The sequence below is a fragment of the Monodon monoceros genome, unplaced genomic scaffold (genome assembly GCF_005190385.1).
Source record: "Monodon monoceros isolate NGI ecotype Baffin Bay Population unplaced genomic scaffold, NGI_Narwhal_1 Super_Scaffold_12, whole genome shotgun sequence".
NCBI lineage: Eukaryota > Metazoa > Chordata > Mammalia > Artiodactyla > Monodontidae > Monodon > Monodon monoceros.
In genome coordinates, this window is record NW_021703768.1 from 110,241,758 (window position 1) to 110,266,248 (window position 24,491).

General features: G+C 37.9%; 1 protein-coding gene across 2 annotated transcripts in view; it reads left to right on the plus strand.

Annotated features, from left to right (window-relative positions):
• Positions 1-24,491, plus strand: part of RAD50 (RAD50 double strand break repair protein) — a 113,651-nt gene that overhangs the window by 40,916 nt on the left and 48,244 nt on the right. For both annotated transcript variants that reach the window (XM_029216053.1, XM_029216052.1), the window contains exons 3-13: positions 1,437-1,588; positions 3,941-4,126; positions 4,485-4,689; positions 14,510-14,638; positions 14,871-15,036; positions 16,437-16,630; positions 17,043-17,249; positions 18,298-18,480; positions 19,089-19,246; positions 22,244-22,419; positions 22,908-23,145. In XM_029216053.1, the coding sequence (XP_029071886.1) occupies positions 1,521-1,588; positions 3,941-4,126; positions 4,485-4,689; positions 14,510-14,638; positions 14,871-15,036; positions 16,437-16,630; positions 17,043-17,249; positions 18,298-18,480; positions 19,089-19,246; positions 22,244-22,419; positions 22,908-23,145 (1,910 nt within the window). In that variant the 5' untranslated portion in view covers positions 1,437-1,520. The remainder of the gene's footprint in view (positions 1-1,436; positions 1,589-3,940; positions 4,127-4,484; positions 4,690-14,509; positions 14,639-14,870; positions 15,037-16,436; positions 16,631-17,042; positions 17,250-18,297; positions 18,481-19,088; positions 19,247-22,243; positions 22,420-22,907; positions 23,146-24,491) is intronic.

The following is a 24,491-nucleotide window of genomic DNA, read 5'->3' on the forward strand; positions in this document are numbered from 1 at the left end:
ATGGCGACTGGCCTCTAAAGCGGCCCAGGCTTCCTCTTAGTACACCCTCAGTTGTGCTCACACTGGATTCCAGTCCCCCTGCAGGCTGTTTCCACACAGCCAACCCTAGTCCTGTCTTTGGTTCTGATCTCCAAAGCCAGAGTTCCAGCACCCAGCCCCTGCCCACACTGGTGGAAGAGTGTCTCAGGCTAGGGAGTGCAGGGTGGCAGCACTGACCATCTGTGTAGTTCTCCCTTTGCTCTGGCTGCCACAAACCCAGTGCTGCATTCACTTATGAGGCTCAGAAACTCCCCTTCTTTCCTAGCCAATCTCCCCACTGGTGAGGGAGTTCCCAGGGTGCAGGAACCTTTCCTCTTTCACAGCTCCCTCCTAGGGGCGCAGGTCCCATCCCAATTCCTTTCTCGCTTTTTTTTTCTTTTTTCCTACCTGCTTACTGGAGATTTTCTTGCTGTTTCAACAGTCTGAGGTCTTCTGCCAGCTTACAGTATACATTCTGTGAGAATCATTCCACGTGTAGATGTATTTTTGATGTATTTATTGGGAGAAGGGGAGCTTCATGTCCTGCTACTCCACCATCTTGATCACTCCTCTGTGTGTCTTCTTTGGAGAAGTGTCTAGTTAGATTTTCTGCCCATTTTTTGATTGGGTTGTTTGTTGATATTGAGCTGTTGAGCTGTTTGTATATTTTGGAGATTAATCCCTTGTCAGTCACATCATTTGCAGATATTTTCTCCAGTTCTGTGGGTTGTCTTTTCCTTTGTTTATGGTTTCCTTTGCTGTGCAAAAGCTTGAAGTTTTATTAGGTCCCATTTGTTTATTTTTGTTTTTATTTTCATTACTCTAGGAGGCAGATGCAAAAAGATATTGCTGTGATTTATGTCAAAGAGTGTTCTGCTTATGTTTTTCTCTAAGAGTTCTATAGTATCCAGCCTTACATTTAGGTCTTTGATCCATTTTGACTTTATTTTTGTGTATGGTGTTAGAGAATGTTCTAATCTCATTCTTTTAGATGTGGCTCACCAGTTTTCACAGCACCACTTATTAAAGAGACTTTTTTCCACTGTATATTCTTGCCTTCTTTTTCGTAGATTAATTGACCATAGGTGTGTGGGCTTATTTTTGGTCTTTCTCTCCTGTTCTGTTGATCTGTAAGTCTGTCTTTGTGCCAGTACCATACTGCTTTGATTTCTGTAGCTTTATAGCGTAGTCTGAAGTCAGGGAGCCTGATTCCTCCAGCTCTGTTTTTCTTTCTCAAGATTGCTTTGGCTCTTCAGTGTCCTTCTGTATTTTGAATGATATGTAATCTCATTTATTTCGGTTGTTTTTCTTTTTTTTTTTTTCATTTTTGATGAGTAAGATTGCCTATATATTTTCTTCAGAACTAATGTTCTGATACGTACTAAGGTAGCATAATTTTTCTCTCTTTACCTTCAAAGGTTGCTCAAGAAACAGATGTTAGAGCACAGATTCGTCTGCAGTTTCGTGATGTCAATGGAGAACTTGTAGCTGTGCAGAGATCTATGGTTTGTACTCAGAAAAGCAAAAAGACAGAATTTAAAACCCTGGAAGGAGTCATTACTAGAACAAAGTAGGTGTTTATTATATATTTGAATTATCTGTTCATTTTTTTGTCTTTAGGTCTATAAAACTATGGTTTTTCCTACTACTTTAAGTTTATTTTACGTAAGCTTATTAACTTTTTAACAGACTTTATCTTCAGAGCTGTTTTAGTTTCTCAGCACAACTGAGCAGAAAGTAGAGATCCACCTTGATTCTACACCTGCGCAGCCTTGTCCACTATCAACATCTAATTTTTTATTTGATACTATTTATCAGTTAAACAGAATGATCCCATTAAAGATTTAGTGATAATGCTCCACTCCTTTGAGTAATTTATGGACAGTTGCTGAATTGAAGGTGCATAATCACTCAAATATAGATTGAATGAATGAAAAGTGCTAGTAATCATGTTTATAGGGAAGGATGAGATAAGCAGACAGGTGCCTTTCAACTGTTGTCATTCTGTTAAGGGCAGGTATCATATTGTAATGGGTATGGATATTGGAATTAGGTAGGCTGCCCTGAATTCATGGCTTTATCCTTGTTGAGCAAATTACTTATCATCTTATCCCTTCCTTTCATTTACTCATTTGTTAAACTAATTAAATAATTTCTTTATTTAATCAATAATGTGTCACACTTGTTATGTGCTAGATACACTGTACTAGCTACTGGCTTCTCAAGTGGATTCTTTTCACTGGCTTTTAAACATACTCAGATCTCTCCCACAACCTCAGATTTCATTTCACTCCAGTTACGGTCTGTCTCCATCTTCCCGTTTACAGGCAATTTTTTCAAAAGAGTTGTTGATACTCACTGTCTCCATTTCTTGACTTCCTCCTGACTCCTACTCTAGCCCCATTCTTGTACTGAAACAGCTCCAACTAAGGTCACAAATAACCTCTGTATTAATTAGGATAATGCTATTGCTATACAAAATAGACCTCCTTATCTCAGTGAATGACACCCCCATCCATCCAGTGACACGAACCTAAGTCTGTCTTGACAGCTTCCTTGCCATCTATATTCAGTTCATTACCAAGTCCTATGGGTTTCGCCTAACTGGCTCTTCATTCTGTTTCTCTCCATCTCTATGAGAACCATTCTTGTTCAAGCTACCATCGTCTTTCCCTGGTCTAATGTCTTAATCTCCTGGTCTATCTTTGTCCATTCTGTCCCCCTACAAAACATTCTTAGTACATTCAGTGTAATATTTTCAGAATACATATAAAATGACAGTAAAGACAGACACTGCATCCACTCACCTAATCTAGTTGTTAACAGATACTGGACAGAAGATATGAAAGCAAATGGTCAATTTATCCTTCTGATGAAAGATGCTGAGAGATCTCTTGGAATCCAAGGGCAGGGATGCTTCTGGCCCTGGGTATAATGAAGTAGGGAACTTATTTAAAAGACCCTGAGGCAGTTCTCTCTATTTGATTGCTTTGTCAGTGTGACCGTAGAACTTAGGTCTGTTGATTAAGAATCTTCCTTGGATTGGCTTGGATGGGCATCACTAAGGTTTGCCTTTATACTCCTTTTACTGTGTGTCTTTTACTGAACAATCCCTTATCTAAGCTGTACAGTCAAAAAGAAAACAATACAAAAGTAATTGGCAAAAATTATCTTTCTTCTAAATTAATATAATTTATACTTTGAGAACTTATTTACCATAAAATAAAAATAATAAAATATTACATATAAGGCAAATATTTTTAAAGTTTTAGTAATGTACATTTCATGTATATACAACTCATTTTTTATACTATCAAAAATTTATTTCATGAGAAAAGTCCAAATATATTGCTGCTTTCCTAAGATTTTATTCTGAATCATTGTGGTAAGTTTAATTGATCTTTCTTTTCCTCCTGTTTAAATATATACCATTTTTCAGCAATGAGGTTTTACTGACCTTACAGAATAAATTGGTGACTTTAAAAATAAATAAAAAATAAACTGTCCAGTCTTTAGATGTTTTCAAGTACCTTTGCCTGTCTCTTATGTATCATCATGTTTTTTTTTTGTTTTTTGGGTTTTTTTTGCGGTACGCGGGCCTCTCCCTGTTGTGGCCTCTCCCGTTGCGGAGCACAGGCTCTGGACGCTCAGGCTCAGCGGCCATGGCTTACGGGCCCAGCCACTCCGCGGCATGTGGGATCTTCCTGGACTGGGGCACGAACCCATGTCCCCTTCATCGGCAGGTGGACTCTCAACCACTGCGCCACCAGGGATGCCCAAGAGTTATACCTTTTAATGAGAAAGCTATCCACAGGGAGTGGATGAGGGGCCATTTGTTCTTGTTTTTTTTGCAAGTACAGCGTGAAAGATTGACTAAGTAACAGAATATTTTACAGAAGTTCTTGATTTTCGTTTTCTATAGGCATGGCGAAAAGGTCAGTCTCAGCTCCAAGTGTGCAGAAATTGACCGAGAGATGATAAGTTCTCTTGGGGTTTCCAAATCTGTGCTAAATAATGTCATTTTCTGTCACCAAGAAGAGTCTAATTGGCCTTTAAGTGAAGGAAAGGCTTTGAAGCAAAAATTTGATGAGATTTTTTCTGCAACAAGGTTTGTAACCTTTAATTAGATTTTGTAGTCCATTAAGTTATTGAGCCAGAGTTGCAATTTAGATGCTTCTTTTTTTTAAACAGAAAGATATTGTAAAGCAAGAAAGTCAGCAGTTATTACCTCTTATCCAGTGGCAACCAGTCAGCATATTTCCTTTCAGTTTTCTTTCTTTGCATCTTTATTTACCTGCTTGACAGTATATATGTAACATTTGTACTTACTATTATGTCATAAGCATTTTCTAAGTTATTAAAAACTCTTTGTAAATGTAATCTTAATGACTGCATTATAGTCCATTGTTTGAATATACTATAATTTGCTTAGCCAGAAATTTGATTTTTATTTAATATCTTCAAAGGTACATTAAAGCCTTGGAAACACTTCGGCAGGTACGTCAGACACAAGGTCAGAAAGTAAAAGAATGTCAAACAGAACTAAAATATCTGAAGCAAAATAAGGAAAAAGCTTGTGATATTCGCGATCAGATTACTCGTAAGGAAGTGCAGTTAACATCGTCAAAGGAAATTGTCAAATCCTATGAGAATGAACTTGATCCATTGAAGGTAATTTGGTTTCTTGTATGCTGAGGAGAAGGTTACCATTTACCGTGGTATCTCTCACCCGAAAAGCATTATTTTTCTGTGCATTTGAATGGTGTGTATATTTCTTGAAAAAATTATCAGAGACTATATAATGTTATGGTTCATGTCTTATGTCTGTATTTAAGTTGCCCAAAGAGCTTGGATTTGAGGGTAAACAAATTTGTAGCATCATATTAAATTAGTAATGTAGATCACTAATTTTTTTTTTTTTTTTTTTGCGGTACGCAGGCCTCTCACTGTTGTGGCCTTTCCCATTGTGGAGCACAGGCTCCGGACGCGCAGGCTCAACGGCCATGGCTCACGGGCCCAGCTGCTCCGCGGCATGTGGGATCTTCCCAGACTGGGCACAAACCCGTGTCCCCTGCATTGGCAGGCGGACTCTCAACTACTGTGCCACCAGGGAAGCCCTAGATCACTAATTTTTAAATATCAGTGTAATGGCTCAACCTTACAGTTCTGTATTTTTAAGGAGACTTTTTTTTTTTAATTGACAGGTCTTTCTAGGGAATTTTTATAATTTGCAGGATGTTCTTGACATTACACAAAATTTGAAATTGGTGCATAACGTGTTGATATATTTGCAAATGAGTTAGCTTTCTAAATTCTGTGGTTTATAAGTAAGATCTTAAAGAAATCCCATATATTCATTTCACAAGCATTTATTAAGTGTTTCCTGTGTGCCAGGGTATACTATGCTTGGGGCTATAGGTACAAGGAGAACTACAATAGTGTCCTTGCCCCTTAAGGTATTCCTAGTCTAATTGAGAGTATTCTTAAAAATGGCTTTTTAAATTTACAGATAATGGGAGATTTAAGAAAAAAAAATTTAATTATTGATTTAGTTTTTTAAAACTCACCTATAAATGCTGGTATAGATCTTGGAATTGTAATACGGAAAAATTTGATTTTCTGTCCCAGTGCCCATTGACATGAATGCATCTTTTTTTTTTTTTTGCGGTACATGGGCCTCTCACTGTTGTGGCCTCTCCCGTTGCGGAGCACAGGCTCCGGACGTGCAGGCTCAGCGGCCGTGGCTCATAGGCCTAGCCGCTCCGCGGCATGTGGGATCTTCCCGGACCGGGGCACGAACCCGTGTCCCCTGCATCGGCAGGCGGACTCTCAACCACTGCACCACCAGGGAAGCCCATGAATGCATCTTTTAATGAATATTTATTGTTTTGTGCATAGCACTGTGCTGGGTGCTCTTGGGAATAAGGAAGCCAAAGACTTAGACGTTGCTTTTAATGATCTTATAGTCTAGCTGGAGAAATAAGGAATATATTTTAAAAGATAGTTAGGATTACAAAGAAGTAAAGTGAAGAGCTATGTGATGATATAGTTTAGAACAGAGGTTCCCAACCCCTGGGCCATAGACCAGTACCGGCCCGTGGCCTTTTAGGAACCAGGCTGCACAGCAGGAGGTGAGTGGCAGATAAGCGAGCAAGCTTCATTTGCTCCGCCCCATTGCTCTCATTACTGCCTGAACCATCACTCCGCCAACCCTGCCCCAGCCTGTGGAAAAATTGTTTTCCACGAAACCGGTCCCTGGTGCCAAAAAGGTTGGGGGCTGCTGGTTTAGAACATAGGATCTTTAAGAGCTAAAAGATGGTGACTGTGGCACAAGTGAGAAAAGAAAAGAAAAAATGGGTAAATTGGACTTCATCAAAAGAAAAACCTTTTGTTCTACAAACTATACCATCAAGAAAGCAAAAACACAACCCATAGAATGGGAGAAAATATTTGCAAGTCACATATGTGATAAGGAACGTCTATCTGGGTTATATGAAGAACCCAGTAAAAAAAAGTAACACAATTTGAAAATGCACAAAGGCTCTGAATAGATATTTCTCCAGGGAATATATGTGTGTATCCAATAAGCACATGAAAAGATGCTTGACGTCATTATTCATCAGGGAAATGCAAATCAGAATCACAATGAGCTATTACTTCACACCCACTAGAATGGCTAAAAGTCAAAAAGATAGGTAATAATTATTGAAAAGGATGTGGAGAAATTGGAACCTTCATACATGATGGTGGGAATGTTAAATGGGGCAGCCACTTTGGAAAACAGTTCAGCAGTTCCTCAAAATGTTAAACATAGGGACTTCTCTGGTGGTGCAGTGGTTAAGAATCCACCTGCCAATGCAGGGGACATGGGTTTGAGCCCTGGTCTGGGAAGATCCCACATGGTGGAGCAGCTAAGCCCATGCGCCACAACTACTGAGCCCGCGTGCTACAGCTACTGAAGCCCGTGCACGTGGAACCTGTGCTCCACAGCAAGAGAAGCCACTGCAATGAGAAGCCTGCATGCTGCAACGAAGGGTAACCCCTGCTCCCTGCAACTAGAGAAAGCCCACATGCAGCAGCGAAGACCCAACACAGCCAAAAATAAATTAAAATAATAAATAAATTAAAAGAAAATGTTAAACGTAGAGTTACCATATGACCTGGCCATTTTACTCCTAAGTATCTTATACCCAAAAGCAATTAAAATGTACATCTATACAAAAACTTATATAGGAAAGTTCATAACAGCATTATTCATAATAGCCAAAAAATGGAAACAATTCAAATATCCATTAACTGATCAATAAAATGTGACATATCCATACATGGAATATTATTCAACTTTAAAAAAGTATGAAGTTCTGATACAAGCTACAGTAGGCAAGAACCTTGAAAACATGTTAATTGAAAGAAGCCAATCATAAAAGACTACATAATTGTATGATGCTGTTCCACTTATTTGAAATGTCCAGAATAGGCAAATCTATAGAGACAGAAAATAGACTAGCAGTTGCCTAGGGTAGTGGGTAGAGACAAATAAATAGTGACTGCTTAAGGGCACAGAGTTTCTTTTCTGGAAGTGAAAATGTCATGGGGGATGGTTGCACAACTCTGAATATACTAAAATATGTTGAATTGTACACTTTAAATGGGTGAATTGTATGGTAGGTGAGTTCCATCTCAATAAAGTGATTTTTAAAGTGATGGCCTGGCCTTTGGGATGAAACTGCCATCTTCCAGTAATTCACCAACATGACCAACACAAAGGGAAAGAGGAGGGGCACCTGCTATATGTTCTTTAGGCCTTTTAGGAAACATGGAGGTGTTCCTTTGGCCACATACATGCAGATCTACAAAAGTGATATTGTAGATATCGAGGGAATGGGCACTGTTCAAAAAGGAATGCCCTGGGCTTCCCTGGTGGCACAGTGGTTGAGAGTCTGCCTGCCGATTCAGGGGACACGGGTTTGTGCCCCGGTCCGGGAAGGTCCCACATGCCGCAGAGCAGCTGGGCCTGTGAGCCATGGCCGCTGAGCCTGCGTGTCCGGAGCCTGTGCTCCACAACGGGAGAGGCCACAACAGTGAGAGGCCCTCGTACCACAAAAAAAGGAATGCCCCACAAATGTTACCATGGCAAAACTGGAAGAGTCTACAGTGCTACCCAGCATGCTTTTGGCATTGTTGTAAATAAGCAAGTTAAGGGCAAGATTCTTGCCAAGAGAATTAGTGTGCGTGTCAAGCATATTAAGCACTCTAAGAGCCAAGATAGCTTCCTGAAACAGTCTGAAGGAAAATGATCAGAAAGAGAAGGAAGCCAAGCAGAAAGGTACTTAGGTTTAGCTGAAGTGCCAGCCTTCTCCACCCAGAGAAGCACACTTTGTGAGAACCAATGGAAAAGAGCCTGAACTGTTGGAACCCATTCCCTATGAATTCATGGCATGATAGGTGTAAGGAAAATAAAAGACCTGGATTGTTAAAAAAAAAAAAAAAAAAAAAAGTGATAGCCTGGAATGGAAAACTATCACAAGACCTTCAAGGGAGAAGCTGATCTGGGCCATAAAGATGGGGAAAAATCAAATTGACAGACTAGAAGCTATTTTATATATGTTTGTTTTGTGTTTTGTTTTTTGTAATCTTTTTTTTAAATTTATTTATTTGGTTGTGCCAGGTCTTAGCTGCAGTGGGCGGGCTTCTTAATTGTGGCTTGCCAGCTCCTTAGTTGCAGCATGTGGGCTCCTTAGTTGCAGCATGTGGGCTCCTTAGTTGCAGCATGTGGGCTCCTTAGTTGTGGCATGTGAACTCTTAGTTGCGGCGTGCATGTGGAATCTAGTTCCCCGACCAGGGATTGAACCCAGTCCCCCTGCATTGGGAGCTCAGAGTCTTATCCACTCTGCCACCAGGGAAGTCCCTGTATGTTTGTTTTTATTTTGCATTTTTTTCTTTTAAAACTAATATGTGCTCACAATGAAAAAAATATGGAAGAATATTAGTTGAAAAGTAAGAGACACTCTTCCTACTCCTCGTGTCTGACCTCCCAGATATGTCTTATGATCGAGTGGGTTTTCTTGCAAAAATACACTATATGTGTGTATACAAACATGCACATGTATATATGTACATATTCACAAATACCAGCTTATTAAAACAGGACTGTGAGGAAGAGCCTGGGTTAAGTAAATCAAGGTAAAAGGAGTGGGAGCTAGGATTTGCAGTCAGATTATGAAGAGCCTAATGGGTTTAGAATTTAGTGCAATAGACATAAGAGTGAGAAAAAGTATGTTATATTTTAGAAGTAGTTGTGCTGATAACTGTGTGTAGGTACTGTGGTAGTTACCAAGATATTGGAACACATTTTATTTTCTTCAGGAGCAGCCTGGTTGGAAAGATGACAAGCACATATAAGGCAGAAAAAGGCAAGAGCTGTGAGAGCTTTGAGGAGGAAAGAAGAGAAAGTCTGAGGTGGCCAGAGAGGATTTCATAGGACTGAATTTGGGGTACCATTTTGTTGACCTTAAGTAGATTGGTAGTTACAGATACGGTGACAGCAAAATGCAGGCTGTCTTTGAACAGTATCAAGGAAATCCTCATAGTTGAAATGGAGCATTTGTATAGGAAATAATGTCAGGGTAGAGCTAAGTGATAATACCTGGTATTTATTGAGCAGTGCCAGGATTCTAAACAAGGCTGTAGCAAACGTTGAGGTGTTTGTTTATTTCTTTATTTGTATTTAATTTTGGCTAGTCCAAGGGTTTACTCTTACTCTCTGTATCTTTAGAGCCTAGCCTGGTGCCTGACACGTAGCAGGTGGTTCAGTAAATATTTATTAAGTGGATGATTTCCGAAGTCCTTTTTTTTTTTAGCTCTGAGTTAAAAGGATTCTCCCCTTCATAGAACTCAGCATAAAGCTTGAATCAGATCATCTTCCCAGCAGCCATCCAGAAGACAGCTCCATTTCGGTACTGCACTATAATTCATGCTTTCCCATTTTTACAGATTTCCTACATTTTCACGAACTCTCTCATAAACTACTTTATTCCCATACCACCACATCCTATCCTGACCTTGGCCCACTTAGCCCTGTTTTCCTTTCTTTCCCTCAATGGAAATGGCTTGAGAAATTTGTTTTCAAGTTCAAAACCACCCTCTGGCCCTCTTATTTATTCTTCCACACATAATTTCATGATCCTTGTGCACCTTATAGCCCAAGTGCCTGATTCTTTTGTCTTATTTCACACACCTAAGCTTTGAACACTCTGCTGCTATATTTTTTGTTGTCTTTCTATTTGTTTTAGCTTCTTTTACTAGGTTGTGTGCTCTGGGGATAGAGCCTGTGTTTTGTGCTCTGGGGTTCGAGCCAAAACACAGATGTCAAAGAAGGAATCCCCAGCATCTAGTTACTGGCTGGATTTAAGGAATGAAGCAGCTAGAGATGTCACAAAAGATCTAAACCAAGATAATATTTTTTGTTTAAAATTTATTTTATTTATTTATTTTTGGCTGCTTTGGGTCTTCGTTGCTGCACACAGGCTTTCTCTAGTTGCAGCGAGCAGGGGCTACTCTTTGTTGTGGCATGTGGGCTTCTCATTGTGGTGGCTTCTCTTACTGCGGAGCATGGGCTCTAGGTGCGCGGGCTTCAGTAGTTGTGGCACGTGGGCTTCAGTAGTTGTGGCTTGCAGGCTCTAGAGTGCAGGCTCAGTAGTTGTGGTGCATGGGCTTAGTTGCTCCATGGCAAGTGGGATCTTCCCGGACCAGGGATTGAACCCGTGTCCCCTGCATTGGCAGGTGGATTCTTAACAGCTGCACCATCAGGGAACCTCCAAGATAATGTTAATGCTTCTACAATACAGTGAAAACATTGGTAGAAACCGAGTAGTTTCTGAGAAGTAGGGTACCATAACAGAGGTGTTAATATTTATTGCTCTTAAGAATGAATCCAGTTCTCTTTGTTACATTGTTCAAAGATAATTTTGTGAACACAGAATTTTTTTCACAAGTGATGTGAATGGTCCCGTTCATTGAGGGCCTACTGTATGCCCAGTTGCTGATCAAAGTGCTCTAAAATGTATTATGTGAGCCCTACAGTAACCCCGTGAAGTTTCATAGATGAGAAAAGTGAGGCACAGGTATTCACGTTGGAAGTAAGGGGTAAAGCCAGGATTTGATTCCAGGCTTCTCTGATTCCTAAACTGATACTTTTTTTTTCTTTAGTCAGATTTATTGAAATATAATTTGCATTTAGTAAAATCCACCCTTTTGAAAGTATATGATTTGATGAGTTTGGACAAATGCATACAGTAGCATTACTATCAGTACAGTCAAGATATAGAACATTTCCACCCCAAATAGTTCTCTCAAGTCTATTTGTAGTTGGTCCCCTACCTCCATTTCCAGCCCTTGGTAATCCCTGATTTGTTTTCTGTCAGTATAGTTTTGCCTTTTCCAACGAATGCGACATCAGTGGAATCATACATTATATAGCCTTTTGTGTCTGACTTCTTAGCATAATGCTTTTAAATTTATGTGGTTGCATGTACGAGTAGTTCATTCCTTTTTATTGCTGAGGGTATTCCATTGTAAGGATATATTACAGTTTGTTCATCCATTCCTTTGTTGTTGGACTTCAGGTTGTTATCAGCTTTTAGCTATTACAAATAAAACTGCTATAAACTTCTGTGTACAGGTCTTTGTTTGGAGATATGTTTTCATCTCTCTTGGGTAACTCCCTAGGAGTGGGATTGCTAGGTTGTGTGTTAAGTGTATGTTTTACCTTAAGAGCTGCCAAACTATTTTTCAAAGTGGCACATTTGGTAGTCCCACAACAATGTACAAGAGTGCAGTTGCACTTCGTCCTTGTCAGCACTTAGTATTACCAGCTTTTTATTTTAGCCATTAAAATAGATGTGTGATAGAATCTCTGAGCAGCTTTTCTTTTTTCATTATGGTTTTAATTTGCATTTTCCTAATGTTAACGTTGAGCATCTTTTTATGTGCTTATTTGCCATTTGAATATCGTTTTCGGTAAAGTGTCTATGCATATCTTTTGCCTGTTTTCAATAGGTTTTTTGTGTGTGTATTTTTTGTTTTTGTTTTTGGTCTTACTATTGAAGCTGTGAGAGTTCTTTAATTATTCTGGATATAAGCCCTAATTGGGTATGTGTTTTGCAGATTTTTTTTTTCTTCTTAACTGCTTTCAAAGGGCAGGAGTTTTTAATTTTGATGAAGTCCAGTATATCAAAATTTTCTCTTACAGTTTTTGCTTTTTGTTTCCTATCTAGGAAATCTTTGCCTGACCCAAGGTCACAAAGATTTTCTTCTTGAAGTTTTCTAGTCTGAGTTGTTATATTTAAGTATATGTTCTATTTCAGGTTAACTTTGAATATGGTATGAGGTAAGGTTGAGATTTACTTCCGTTTTTTTTTTAGTTAGTTTTTATTAGAGTATAGTTGCTTTACAATGTTGTGTTAGTTTCTGCTGTGCAGCAAAGTGAATCAGCTCTATGGAGATTTACTTCTTTACATAGAGATGTCCAATCATTCCAGCTCCCAGAGCCTGTAGTCTTAATTGTTATACCATCCTGCCTCCCAGTCTCATCTCCCATACAGTGCTCATTGACCATTCCGAAAATCTTCAGGGCCCTTAAGAATTATGCTAAATCTACTGTGCCTGTGCTCTATAAATGGAGCAACCTGGATGGCAGCATCTCTGTTTACAACATGGTTTATTGAATATTTTAGACCCACTGTTGAGATCTGCTGCTCAGAAAAAAAAAAAGGATTTTCTTTTTCCCCCACATATTACTGCTCATCGGCCATGCATCTGGTCACCCAAGAGTGCTCATGGAGATGTACAATGAGATTCATGTTTTCATGTCTGCTAACACAGCATCCATTCTGCAGCCCATGGATCAAGAAGTCATTTTGACTTTTAAATCTTTTTAAGAAATACATTTCGTAAGGCTATAGCTGCCATAGATAGTAATTCCAGTGATGGATCTGGGTAAATTGAAAACTTCCTGGAAAGGATTCACCATTCTAGATGCCATTAAGAACATTCGTGATTCATGGGAAGAGATCAAGATATGAACACTTTTTTTAAGACATAATACTATTGCACACTTCTACAGTATAGTGTAAACAACTTTTATATGCGCTGTGAAGCCAAAAAATTGTGTGACTTGCTTTATTGCAATAATCACTTTATTGCAGTGGTCTGGAACTGAACCCAGTATATCTCTGAAGTTTGCCTGTAGTGTCATAATGATTAGAGGGAATGTGTGGCAGCACCTAGTACAATGTCTGCAGTATAGCAGACATTTGATCAATGATAGCTATGACTGTTATTATTGGTAAAAAATTTTTTTTCAAATCTCTCTTTCAGCTAACATACTGAACACTTGTTACATGTGCTGAGGAAGCATTGGTGAACAAAGTAAAGTTTCTGTGGTGATAACGTGTTACCTATTAATATACAAATCATAAGATATGGTATTAGTATAATTTATCAAATGACATTGAACTTGAGGATGCATTTTGGTGCAGCTGTGAAAGCTTACAATGGATATCTGTAATAATGTGTTAGTTTAAAAATTAGGTTCTAAAAATGTCTTAGAAGAGGAGTTGGTCAGCCTAGAGGCAAACACCAGAAGAGTATCCAAGGAGGGAAGACTCTGAGCCAGGTCACTCATATTCCTAGGAGATGAGGCAACCAGCTGTCCCTGGAAGCAGGCCACCGAGATCATTTGTCACATTTCACTTGTGATGCACCATGAGTTTCCAGTCCACTCAGTAGTTCTAATTCTTTTTAAATAAATCAAATAGTTAGCCTTTTAAGGATTAAGTTCTGTTTTTTTTAATTTTTGGCTGTGTTGGGTCTTCATTGCTGCTCATAGGCTTTCTCTAGTTACGGCAAGCGGGGGCTACTCTGTGTTGCAGTGCGCGCACTTCTCATTGTGGTGGCCTCTCCTGTTGGGGAGCACAGGCTCCAGGCACGTGGGCTCAGCAGTTGTGACTCACGGGCTCTAGAGCACAGGCTCAGTAGTTGTGGCACATGGGCTTAGTTGCTCCATGACACGTGGGATCTTTCCGGACCAGGACTTGAACCCATGTCCCCTGCATTGGCAGGCGGATTCTTAACCACTGTGCCACCAGGGAAGTTCCAAGGATTAAGTTCTTAAAATGTGGTACTTTACATAATGTGACTCCAAGTACCCAATGAATGAATGACTTTTGTGGGAGCTGTTGAGGGCAGGGGATGGGCTTTGGAGTTAGAAGGGAGTTAAATTCCTGCTTTTCTTTACTATCTGTAAGGAGTTGGACAAGTTACTTAATGTCTCTGATCCTCAGTTTCTCAGTGCTCCCTTTATAGCAGTGTTACCATTAAATGAGATCACTTTTACTAAGTGCCTGGTCCTGGGACATGTTATTTATCTTCAGTTATTTGCAGTATAAACTATAGTGAATTCTGTTTATGTAGGGTATTTGTTTATTTTCAGAATCGTCTAAAAGAAATTGAACAAAATCTCTCTAAAATAATGAGACTCGACAATGAAATTAAAGCTTTGGATAGCCGAAAGAAGCAAATGGAAAAAGATAATAGTGAACTGGAACAGAAAATGGAAAAGGTTTGTGGTGGTAGAATTTTGTTTTACTTCAGAATTTTGAGATTATTGTAATGAACCTCATTTGATTCCATTTTGACAGTCATATTTTGAAACAAACATACAAATCTTGATGTTTGTGTTACTTCCATGTTTATGTTAAAAAGAAGGATATTGAATAAGCTTTGGTTCATATTTTGTACCTCAGACTGATACCTTGTTATACATTAAAGCTCTTTATTTTGGTTCTACACAGGTTTTTCAAGGGTCTGATGAGCAGCTAAATGATTTATATCACAATCACCAGAGAACAGTTAGGGAGAAAGAAAGGAGACTGGTAGAATGTCAGCGTGAACTGGAAAAATTAAATAAAGAATCTAGGCTTCTCAATGAAGAAAAATCAGAACTACTTGTTGAACAGGGTAAGAGACAGTGTTTACTTGGTCTTTTTCCCTATTATAATATTACACATTTTCTGCATGAATGACAAATCTCCAGGGAATTATGCTGAGTGAAAAAAGTCTCAAAAGATTATATATAGTATGTTTCCAATTTATATGACATTTTGAAATGCCAAAATTTTAGAAATGTAGAACAGATTAGTGGTGGCCAGGGTTACCCAGTAGGAGGAAAAGCAGGAGGAAGGTTAATGTGGTTATGGTTTTAAAAAAACCAAGAGGGGTTCTTATGGTAGTGGAACTGTTCAGTATCTTGGCTGTCATGGTGGATATAAGAACCAACACAGTTGATAGAATTAGGTAGAACTTAATACACACACAGATATGAGTAAAACTGGGGAAATAAGAATAAGATTGATGGATTGTATCAGTGTCAGTATCCTGGTTGTGATATACTATAATTTTGCAAATTACTAAAAGAAAACACAGTTTTTTTACTCAACAACAGTTCTGACGCCAGGTGTGTGGGTTTTTCCACACCAAGCAATTCTCCAATTCTCAGTGAACACCAACTAAGTGTCCTGTAATTTAATTCAGTTCTGACACTCCCGGTCCGGAGTTAGCATAGACCCCATAGATTAAGGGCTCAGTCTCATGAGACTGTCTCCCACTCCACTCCAGCTGCCAATCCCAAGTCCCAGGTTGTCTGGCACCTGTACTTCTGACCACTGGCTGTAAATCAGGGGTTCCCACAACCCTTTTCTCAGGTTCAGTAATTTTCTATAACAGCTCCTAGAACTCAGGGAAGCACTTACTATTACCAGTTTATTAAGGATATAGCTCAGGAACACCCAGATGGAAGAGATGCATAGGGTAAGGTATGGGGGAGGGACACTGAGCTTTCATGCCTTCTCCACATGCGCGACTTACTCAGCACCTCCATGTCATATTCACCAACCTGGAAGCTCTTTGAATGCCATTGCTTAGGGTTTTTATGGAAGTAATCATGTAGACATGATTAATTAAGTCATTGGCCATTGTGATTGAACTCAGACTTCAGCCCCTCCCCAGAAATGGGAGGGGTGGGTACTGAGACTTCCTACTCTCTAATCACAGAGCTGATTCCTCTGACGACCAGGTCCCATTCTCCAGGAGTCACCTCATTAGAATAAACTCAGGTACAGTTGAAAGGGACTTATAATGAATAACAAAAGATACTCCTGTCACCCCTATCACTGAGAAATTCTAAGCGTTTTTGGAGCTCTGTACCAGGAGCCAAGGACAAAAACCAAATACGTATTTCTTACTACATCTCAATACAATAGTTACCATTTGGGGAAACTGAGCAAAGGATGTAAGAGATCTTGCTCTTTTATTTTTTAAAATATCTGATAAAAGAATTACTATGATTGTGTTTTTTAAAGGTCGTCTACAGCTACAAGCAGATCGTCATCAAGAACATATGCGAGCTAGAGATTCATTAATTCAGTCTTTGGCAACACAACTAGAATTGGATGGCTTTGAGCATGGACCATTCAGTGAGAGACAGATAAAAAATTTTCACAAACTTGTGAGAGAGAGGCAAGAAAAGGAAGCAGAAACCGCCAGGCAACTGATGGTAAATACTGTTATTTTCTTTTGTTTGTATCAGATTGTCTAGTTGAATTGTTTTAATTTTTGGATTGACCTTATTTTGTCATATTTTTGGATTAGTGTTAGGATAAAATTTGCTATAAGGTAGAATAAAACCTTTATGGAAGCAAATTTTTTTAAGTATAAAAGTACAAAGAATATATAGACCTATGTTTTTTATTTGATTTTAAGTAAAATTTCTTTTCAAAGCTAATTGTAAAGAAAAAGTTTGCTCGAAGTTAATAATGATTATCTCTGGGTTATGATCATTATATTTTTTATGCTTTTCTATATTTTCCTCAGAGTGCATGTGTTACTTTTGCATCAAAGAAACTTTTTCTTAATGAAGTTTTTAGTGAAAAAATTGTTAATGCTCATGCTTCTCATTATGTATTTAGAATGACTTTGCAGAAAAAGAGACTCTGAAACAAAAACAGATAGATGAGATAAGGGATAAGAAAACTGGACTGGGAAGAATAATAGAGCTAAAATCAGAAATCCTAACTAAGAAGCAGAATGAGCTGAAAAATGTGAAGTATGAATTACAGCAGTTGGAAGGATCTTCAGACAGAATTCTTGAACTGGACCAGGAGCTCACAAAAGCTGTAAGATACTATTTGAGCAATCTAATAATTTTAAGGTATAAGATATTTAGAAGTATTTTATCTTTTGCTAATCCTGAGATTATGGCATTTTAATAAAAATGTCAACCTTGTCTATCAATCTCATGTAAAATGAATTTATCTGAATATCTTAATGACCCAACTCTGCTCCTGGAACCTGGTGGATTGAAAATTAAAATCATCTAAGGAAACTTAAAATAAAAAACTTATGCTTAGACCTTAAACCTTCCAAATAAAAATCTCTAAGAGTGGGGCATAGAAATGTGTTCAAATCAGAACTGGGTGATTCTTATGAGTACCTTGGTTGAGAACCACTTACCTAAGTTTAAAAAAAAATATTTTCCCTCTAGGTTCCACACACTACAGATTTTATATGATTATTGCTGTGTTATCACTTCTTCTGTGGTAGAAACTTTCTTAGCCCACCTCTTCCTTTCGTGAATTTCCAGAATTTCTTCTTTGTTTCTAATCTCTTCCCTTCCTTCACACCTCCATTACCAAAATAAGCATCCTAAAGCTTGGCAAATGCCACTTTCAGGTCCCATCTTGATAATTAAACATTTCTATTTACTCCCAAACTTAACATCTAGCATACATTTTTGTCAGTTTAGCACGATATTGTCCTGTTGTGATGGGGAGATACTGTTCAGGGACCATATCACACGATTTTTAGTTTCTATATGCCAGGCAATGTAGTGAGTTACATGGGTACTTGATAAATGCTTAGTTATTGATTGAAGAGTCACTAAACTGTATACTTAAGCATATTTTTCTTAATTTTGCACTAATTTTCACTTTTCCCTCCTGTTTGACTCTTCCAGATTTATTTACTAAGTCTCTACTGTTATAAAATAGTAAGGTAACTTTATAAGATCTTTCTTAAAAATTTTATTACTTCTGCTTTTCCTGTTGTTGGATAAAATCAAACAGTAATATTTTGACCATCCTGAGGAGTAGCTGATTTCTAATACACTTTGTCATTATTTTAACACAACACATATAAACCTGTTCATTTATTTGAATTATTAAGGAACGTGAGCTAAGCAAAGCTGAGAAAAACAGCAATGTAGAAAGTCTAAAAACAGAAGTAATAAGCCTTCAAAATGAGAAAGCAGATCTAGACAGGACCCTGCGTAAATTGGACCAGGAGATGGAGCAGTTAAATCATCATACAGCAACACGTACCCAGATGGAGATGCTGACCAAAGACAAAGTATGACCTTTCTTTTTGTTCTAATTATACTTCCTGGTATTTAAAATAGCTTATCTTACATTCATAATCGTTACACTGTGAAGTATTTAGTTGATATTGGCTTTTTACTTTAGGGGTTAAGTGAACTTAATATAAAGTTTTCAAGTTTAAAAACTGTTTTCTAATTACAAAGAAATAATAATACAGAAGTGTATACACACAAACACACACGTGTACATTGCTGTTAATTTTTATCATATATCATACAGAAGTTTTAATTTTTATATCATCAGACTTGCTATTCTTTTCTCTAATGGCTTAGAAAGTCCAACCTCACGTTAAGAGTTTAAGGAATTTTCAGGAGTTCCTTGGTGGCCTAGTGGTTAGGATTTGGTGCTTTCACTGCCATGGCCCGGGTTCAGTCTCTGGTCGGGGCGCTGAGATATTCCTCAAGCAGTGAGGCATGGCCAAAATTTAAAAAAAAAAAGAAGAAATTTTATATTTTCTTCTTGCATTTTTGTAGTTTTATTTTTTAAGCCTAGAACTGTAATCAATCTAAAATTTATTTTTGTTCTTTATGTAATGTGGAGATACTGAGCTTTATTTTTAAACGATTTTTTTTCCTATAGGCTGACAAAGATGAACAAATCAGAAAAATAAAATCTAGGCACAGTGATGAATTAACTTCATTGTTAGGATATTTTCCCAACAAAAAACAGCTTGAAGACTGGCTTCATAGTAAATCAAAAGAAATTAATCAGACCAGGAACAGACTTGCCAAATTGAAGTAAGTAGTTACAACATTTGAAGATGTAGTAGAAGTCTCTTATTTCATGCTTTCACTTTTAATTGTTTTGAAATCATTTATTGTCACGAAGTGGTATGTCTTATTAATTGACTTTGATTTTCCCATATTTTACAAATTAAGTAAAATGGTAACAGATAGTGAGTTGAGCTTCTTGTTCCTTGAAAGTTTGCAGAACTAAGTGAGAGGATTAAAATATTCCTTTATAAAAAGTGAGACCTGAAACTATAAAACTCCTAGAAGATAACATAGAGGAAAAGTTTCATTGTATTGAAATTGGCAATGATTTCTTGGATATGACACCAAAAGCACAGGCAGCAGAAGCAAAAATAGACAAATGGGACTATATCATACTTAAGAACTGCTGCACAGCAAAGGGAACGATCAACAGGGAAAAGGCAATCAACAGAATGGGAGAAAACATTTGCAAATTATATATCTGATAAGGGGTTAGTATCCAGAATATGTAAAGAACTCATACAACTTAATAATAAAAAAATAAATACCCAGATTAAAAAAGTGGGCAGAGGGACTTCCCTGGTGGTGTAGTGGTTGGGACTCTGAGCTCCCAACGCAGGGGGCCCGGGTTTGATCCCTGCTCAGGGAACTAGATCCCACAACTGAGAGTTCACATGCCACAGCTAGGGAGTCCGCCTACTGCAACTAAGACCTGACAACCAAATAAATAAATAAATAAATATTTTTTTTAAATAAACGGGCAGAGGACTTGAATAGACATTTCTCCAAAGAATATATACAGATGGTCAACAGCATATGAAAAGATACTCAAGGTGATGCTAGTCATCAAGGAAATGCAAATAAAAACCACAGTGATACCACTTCACACCACTTAGGATGACCATTATCAAAAAAAAACAGAAAATATAGTAGTGTGTTATAATAAGCTATAATGGAAAAGAATCTGAAAAAGAATAATATAACCGAATCACTTTGCTTTATACCTGAAACTGACACAACATTGTAAATCAACTATACTTCAATTAAAAGATAAAATAAGAAGTTGAAAAAAAACCAAAATAACAAGTGTTGGTGAGGATGTTGAGAAATTGGAACCCTCTGCACTATTAGTGGGAGTGTAAAATGGTGCAGTTACTGTAGAAAACCTGTGGAGGTTCTTCAAAAAATTAGGAAAAGAATAACTAGATGATCCAGGAATTCCACTTCTGAGTATATATTCAAACGAATTGAAAACATGATCTCAAAGAGATATTTGCTAATCCATGTTCACTGCAGCATTATTCACAATAGCCAAGAGGTGGAAGCAACCTAAATGATGGATGAATGGATAAAGAAAAACTGGTGTATGTATAATGGAATATTATTTATCTTTGAAAAAGAAGGAAGTCCTCTCATATGCTATGACTTGCTGAACCTTGAGGATATTATGCTTGAGGATATTAAAGCGAAGTAAGCTAGGCACAAAAAGACGACTACTGCTTAGTTCCACTTATGTGAAGTATCCAAAGATGTCGAACTCTTAGAAAGTATGTAGAATGGAGGTTCAGAGTAGCCAGGGGGCGGGGGCGGAGGGGGGCTAGTTTTTCAGTGGGTATAGAGTTTTAGTTTTGCAAGATGAAAAAGTTTTAGAGATCTGTTGCACAACAATGTGCATATAGTTAACACTACTGTGCTGTACAGTTAAAAATGGTTAAGATGTTAAATTTTATGTTTTTCCCACAGTTTAAAAAAGTGATCCGTTTTTTCAAATATCACCTTGAGTGTTACTTGGATAAGAGGGTCAAAAATTCCACACATATTTTTGAGGAAGATAGTGGATTTGACCATGTTAAATTTGTGTTTCTTGTGGAAATGTCTGTTAGGGAATAGAATACTGGAGTTTGAAGTTCAGAAGACTGGAAGTTGTTGCTTTGTAAGCAATAATTGGAGTCATAGGTCATGTCAACTTGAAGGAGTTATTCAAAGAGAAGAGAAAAAATTGTAGTTAGACTCCTGGAAAACACCAACATTTAAACTGTTGGCAAGCAAAGGAAGAGGAGCAAGCGAAGTCAGTGCCCCAGGAGCCAGGGTGAGAACAAGACAGGAGTGATATCTGGGTTGCCTTGAGAAAATAGTCTTTCAAGGAGGGGTTCAACCGTGTTTGGTGCTGCTGAGATAGTGATCTTAATGAGCAATGCTCAATGACTAGGATGGTGAGAGAATCATCTACATGTTATTTTTTTTTCAAATTTTTACTGTGACTTACAATGGGAAGTATCAAGATGAGGCACATGTGCACTCACACAGATTTATCTGAAACAAATTTCTTAAAATAGTACCTATCCTAACCACACACAATCTACTCCAATATATTCTACATATTATGCTTAATTTTTCAAAATATGCTGAATACAATGCATTGAATTGATTATATGACTTGCCTAATGCATCAGAACCTGTAAATTGAAAACCCCTGATCTGTGTGGGCATGGAGGCTGGCTAGGATTATATTTAAGAGTTGGAGTGGAAATAAATTGTACCAGTGAGCAAAGTCTTTAATGAATGAGAGGCAGTGAATGATCAGGTTGTAAGTAGGTGACAGCAACAAGGAGGGAACAAAGGAAAAGTTTTTACAGGAGGGAACGGAAGTACAGTTGTGGAAGGGTCCACACAGAGTTAGGAGAACGTTCTCCTTTTTTTTTTCTTCCCTCCAGATCTGGCAAGCATATTCTCCTTGCTGAGGCTCTTATCCCAAGATCTAAGACCATGAACCCCTGCAAAACCAAGCAGGGTTTTATCTGTACACATTTTTCTGGGAGCAGGCATATGACCAGGGTGAGTCCATGCGCTAGGGAGTAGATTCAGGCAGTAGTGGACTGTTGCCATGACTTCTAAAAAAAAAGTGCTTGGTCACAGCAGACGTTTGTAATATTTTCTGGCAGAGTTTGTCTTGTATCTACCTTCTCACACTTTTCATTTCTCATGTTTTAAAATTGTAATCCATATATGTTCTTATTTTAGCAAGGAACTGGCTTCAGCTGAGCAAAATAAAAATCATATAAATAATGAGCTAAAAAGGAAGGACGAGAAGTTGTCCAGCTATGAAGACAAACTGTTTGATGTTTGTGGTAGCCAGGATTTTGAAAGTGACTTAGACAGGCTTAAAGAAGAAATTGAAAAATCCTCAAAACAACGAGGTAGGTTACCTACTTTATATTAGAAAAGGCATTTTGATGTTTTTGAATTTTCGTTCACAGGTAACTATTAAGGATGGGAGATTTTTAAACTTGGTTCTGGAGCTCGTTGGCTTAAATTTCAGTTCTGGTTCTACAACCTACTTGCTGTGTGACTTTGGGCAAGTTATCGAAACCTTTCTGTACTTCAGATTCATTAATAATTGCCTACCACGTGTAGGGTGTTAGGGAGGAGTAAATGAGATTATAGTTTCTGGCACATAACAAGCTTTAAAAGTTTTATACTTGTGTGTTACCAGAAAATAATTTCTACAAATCTGAATGTATTGTGCCCTTGGGAAGATTTAAATATCAGAATTTTGATTTCTTTCATTGTGTGTTTATAAAGCAAGAAGAATAATTATGTATTTACAGAAAAGGATATAACCATGTTGACAAAACTGTATTTTGTATTCTTTTCACTGGGAGTATATATATATTTTTCTAAATAGCCATGCTGGCTGGAGCTACGGCCGTTTACTCCCAATTCATTACTCAGCTAACGGATGAAGACCAGTCGTGTTGCCCTGTCTGTCAGAGAGTTTTTCAGACAGAAGCTGAATTACAAGAAGTCATCAGTGATTTGCAGTCTAAGCTGAGGCTTGCTCCAGATAAGCTCAAGTCAACAGAATCAGAGCTAAAGAAAAAAGAAAAGCGGCGTGATGAAATGCTGGGACTAGTGCCCATGAGGTGAGAATAGGGATTTACTATTACTGTACCTGTACAGCAGCACTGTAGGAGGTACCTATTCCACTGTCTAACATATGGTAGGTATTCAGTAAGCAAGAGTTGAATGAATAAAGGTTAAAGTCAGTATTCTAAGCCAGTATGCTCATCTCATTTATGTGATAAGAAAGAATTATTTTGTTTCAAGATAAGCTTGTTTCTTAAACTAGTCACAGGGTAGATATAATCTTTAATTTGTGTATGTTTGCTTCATTCCTGAGACTTGGCTTGAGGGCAGAAATTTTGAATAGATTTTATAACTATGTGTCTCTTTCTAAACCCAGCAAAGAATTAAAGTACCGGAAAGCTCCCCTCAAGAGACAAATTTTAAACTATACTTTTATGTTTTTCTCACTTCCAGAAAGAATGAATCATAGATGATTTCTATTATTTATTTTTCCCTTGCTTGTATAAGAAGTTCAGATGATTTTCTATTTATAAATAAAATCAAGTCAGAAAGTATGTGATGATTGCCTTGGTGTCTCCCAGAGCACAAAGATGGTCACAGAGACCAGTAAGACATGACCTTCATGGAGCTGATGGTCTATGCAAGGAGAAAAGCTCTCAGAATTAGACATAGAAAGCTGGGCTTAATAAAGTACTTAATTGGTTCAAACAAATGTATTAATTGGGAAGAGAGAAGCCAGTGGACTACAGAATCAGAATAGGATTTTGAGAACAGGGTAGGAAGAGGGATGTAAAGCATAGGGAAGGTGGTTTGACTTATTTAAGAGGACGAAAGGGGAGAGGGTGTGTGTAAAGAGTAGGAGAGTAAGACCTGTGCTGCAGTAGAAACATTATCTGGAGTTTGAGAACTTATTTGTAGTGACTGATTCACATAAGTAGGGAAGATAGAGCTACAATTATGTTCAGACCTAGTTATAGCTCTATTAGGTGATGGGGAGCCATCCTAAGAGATTTAATGAAAGATGTGTTTTAGAAAAATTAATCTAATGTTAATACATTGGATGAAAGTGAGACAAACTCTGGAAACAAAAAAACCCGGAGGGTATGTTGTCCTGGAAAACTGAAAAGGAGTTTAAGGAAGAGAAGGAAGGGAAGATGCAAGAAGATGCGCTTTGTGGTAGCCAGCCTCTAAGATGGTCCCCAATGATCCCTGCCTCCTAGTATTCACACTCTTGTATTAGTCTTCTCTCATGTTCCAGGATTGGTCTGTGTAACCAATAAAGTACAACGGAAGTGATAGCATGTCCCTTCCAGCATGTCCCATACCATCATGAATGAAATTTCAGCTGAAAATGTACCTATTTATCATGTTTCTTAGTACTGACTTGGGTTCATTTTTTATA